General features: G+C 46.6%; 1 protein-coding gene across 1 annotated transcript in view; it reads right to left on the minus strand.

Moving 5' to 3' along the window:
* Positions 1-3,641, minus strand: part of ADPRHL2 (ADP-ribosylhydrolase like 2) — a 4,686-nt gene continuing 1,045 nt past the window's right edge. Inside the window, exons 3-6 of the mRNA XM_009328222.1 lie at positions 3,288-3,495; positions 2,993-3,177; positions 2,781-2,881; positions 1-2,228 (exon numbers count right to left, since the gene is read on the minus strand). Coding sequence (XP_009326497.1) covers positions 1,936-2,228; positions 2,781-2,881; positions 2,993-3,177; positions 3,288-3,495 — 787 coding nt within the window. The 3' untranslated portion in view covers positions 1-1,935. The remainder of the gene's footprint in view (positions 2,229-2,780; positions 2,882-2,992; positions 3,178-3,287; positions 3,496-3,641) is intronic.

Raw genomic sequence — 3,641 nt, forward strand, 5'->3', positions numbered from 1 at the left:
TTAACAAAGATTACTAAGTAATTTTATTTCTTTCCAGGGAAGTCAGAGCTAAATGTTTTAGTACACATTTAAATTCTGGCCTAAAATGAGCTATATTTTTTAAACAGGAGTTGTTCTGGTCTTCATCAGTTCCAAACATTTAAAATTATAAAGCTGCTTTGAAAGGAAAATATCTTCTTTTAAATAATTCTGTGAATATGTTCACACCTCTGGCAGAATGTGAAAAACCTGACATTTTACATCTCAGATCTGCAGCACGATACATAAATATACAATAGACCAAAATTCCACATGCTCTCAGGACAAGAATTCATTTATACAAGGAAAACCCATTAAAGCGTCACACACAAGACCGGCACTTGAAGGAAGCAGACTACAGGAAAAACTGGAACGACCTACCGCAGCCAGATTTTCCACGTGTGCATGCAGCCTGAGACACACAACAACCATGTGCCGATACCAACAGGGAGTGAACTCTGTTTCAGCAGACCAGTCGCTTCCTGGTGTCACAAGAAATACCAGGGAAATAATAGAGAATTACATAGTCACATTCAAATTTATAAACAATTCCGTATGATGACTGCTTGCCTCTTTCTTCCTTGTTGTTTTCAATTACTAAAAAGCTTTCAACCCTTTTTAGACATGCCATACCCAAGCTGTTACTCCCTTTTTGACCAGCTCCACTGGGCAAAGGTTTTAAACGTCAAACTCTGGAACAACACAGCTTTGCTAGAATGTTCTTGGCCACCAGTACTAGCTTCAAATGCACAAACTCTTTTAAACTTTGATGAATTCTCCCCCAATTAACCCACCTTTCCCTTTATTTTTCAGATGATTCTTACCAAGTACAGAGTTTTAAAACTGTGAGAAGTAACTCCTGCTTCCAGCTGAAGTCATTTTTGTCACTGACTGCAGCAGAACCAGGAATTCAATCCTTGTGTAACACCAGGTTTCACAACTATCTCCACTCACAGATTTAAACAGCAATCTCACTTGGCGCTCTGGACATACGTAGGACAGGGTTAAGAACGCAGGATGCAAGGATCAGGAACAAAGGAAACTGCTAGAGTAACTGCAGCAACGTGAAAGCCGTAAGGGAACACAAAATGCGATAGATCAGGACGGTGCCAGGTGGATCGCAGAGCAAAGGACTCCAAAGGAGCAGTAACTGGTTCCGCCCTCTTCCAGCAGTAACAACGAGCCAACTGGGATTCTGCCTGCACGCACCAAAGGCATTTCTCACAATGCCACCGGCAATGCAAAGAAATCCCTTCTCCAGTCTCTGGCACTTTTCATTCTGCCTTTAAGTGAACCTCCCGGGAGGTCTACCCTCCAGCATCCTCACTCCACAACACAGGTGGTAACCCGCGCCACCACGCAGGACATCCTCCAGGCTCTCCAGGGATGTGCCTCTCTGATGACTCCCATCGACATCCTTTAGCTGGTCAGCTGAGCGTGAACTGGTGTTTTGAGAGGGATGTGGAGCCTATCAAAGCCACTGCAGGACAGGCCACTAACAACGGAAACAAAGGCCACAGCACACAGGAGTAGAGGAAAACAGCAAGGAAGTCAGTGGATTCAGACACCCACCTAGTAACTACAATGACAAAATGACATAATGGCATAAGGGCGGGACAAAGCAAGAAGCAGAAATCTTATGAAAAACTAGACGCTCCTGTACACTTCAGAGGAGATGCACCTACTGTCCAAGGCGCCACATGCAGCCACTTCCCAGCTGAACCGTAACTGAAGGGTATGTCCCCCCTCTTCCAAACCAGCTCGTGCTTCCAGCTCTCAACTCACAGCAGCAGGCGTCTTTCTCAGGCGGAGGCTCACTGCTGTCTGCAGATGGCACGGCTCCACCACCACACTTCTGACCAGAAAAGCAGAGGTGACCACCCGCTTTGCCTTCAGAAAACACGCTCCCCTTGGAGCTCAGAGCCGCTGGCAGTAGAGTTCATACAAGCTATTTGCCAGCTTCTGTGTCTCCTGAAAAGCTTCACAGCTCTGCTCCCAGCTTGGGGGTATCTGTTCCTCCCCGTAATAAGCCCCTGCAATGGCTCCTGCCATGGTAGCAATGGTGTCTGTGTCTCCACCCAGAGAGATACAGTAGATGATGGTCCTCTGCAGGTTGCTGTAGTGATCAGGAATATCCGGGTCAGCTTCCATACAGTGCAAGAAGGAGTAAATTGCAGTAGGGACAGACCGCAAAGCGGCAATGCCATTACCTGTTAACAAAACCAACCATCTTCAGTGCTGCAGAACACTTGTTTCTTGCTTCCTGCAGAAGTACCTTTTCCCTTCTAACTGCAACTTCCCATTGCCAGTTACTTCCGATACCAGTATCACTGATTGTATCACGACAAGGTGCAAAAGTTTGCATCTCAGAGGAGAAATCTCCCCATAGTTCCCCTGTACTACTCACATCCTGGAGAGCAACTCCATCTACACCAGTACAGTCTGGCAATACGCATCTACCCGTTCCCATCCAACATGAAGATCTGATAGCCATTAAGACAAGAGATCTTAGAATATTAAGACATGTTATTCATTATAAATTTTTCTTAGCAAGACATTTTTTTCCCACCAATACAGAGAGGGAGTCACTGCGTCAGGAGAATTACTGACTGGTGAGCACAGGCAGCCTTTCCAGCACATTCTGTGCCTGACAGGCAGCAGAGGCTGAAGTGGCAGTCTGGGGGAGGACACGTGAACTAGGCTTGCTGAGTCAGTCCCGCTTCCAGTTCTTGCCTAACACTTGTAGTAAGAAAGGTACTTACCTAATTCAAACAATACATCTGCTTTGGGAACGCTGCTGAGCTCCAAAAATTCCTTTATTTTCTTTAGACGCCTTGAAAATGGTAAATCCTCAAATCCCAGCCTGAGGAAAAAAAAAGAAAAAAAAAAAGAAAGAGTACAATGAAGAAGAGAGAACGCAAAGAGCCAGAATAAACTGTACACAGCAGAGTTAGTGCTCCTCACAGCTACTTACGCTCGGGCGTCAGTAAGAGACTTATCGTCTGCCTCTACATCTTCCATGTGGCTAATGAGCTGCTCCAGGAAGGTCTCCTTGCTGAGTTCTCCCTGCAGGGCGAGATGCACGGCCAGGGCCTGCAGGATGGCCCCGTTGTAGCCCAGGGAGTTGGCATGGGTTAACTCAGCACTCAGCTTCGCAAACTGTGAATGAAAACACATCGTTAGCAAACCTACCTGAGAGATCACGGTGAGACTCGCCTGACAGCAGGGACTCCCAGAGCCGAGGTGCCCAAAGGAGCCAAGAACGGTACCTTCTTAACATCCTGGACATCAGAATACACGAGCGAGATGCCTGCCACCCTCATGGCACCGCCATTGCCGTAGGAGCCTTTCCCGTTAAACTGGGCTCTTGCTGGTTCAAACACATCATTGCATTTGGGGCTCAGGAGCTTCTTGAAGACGTTGACAACAGCCATCCCATAGCCCCTGTTGGGTTCCTTCTTGTACTCCTCAGCAAACCTGGCGCGGGCAAGAGAGCAGCAGATCCGCAGGTGAGAAAAAAACACACGGGATATTTGGTCTGTTACTGAAGTTTATAAAGAGGTTGTATAAAGCCACTTTATCAAGTGAATTAATAACACATGGATAATTCAGTGACAGTCAGG

Source organism: Pygoscelis adeliae, unplaced genomic scaffold (genome assembly GCF_000699105.1).
Source record: "Pygoscelis adeliae isolate BGI_AS28 unplaced genomic scaffold, ASM69910v1 Scaffold387, whole genome shotgun sequence".
NCBI classification, from domain to species: Eukaryota; Metazoa; Chordata; class Aves; order Sphenisciformes; family Spheniscidae; genus Pygoscelis; species Pygoscelis adeliae.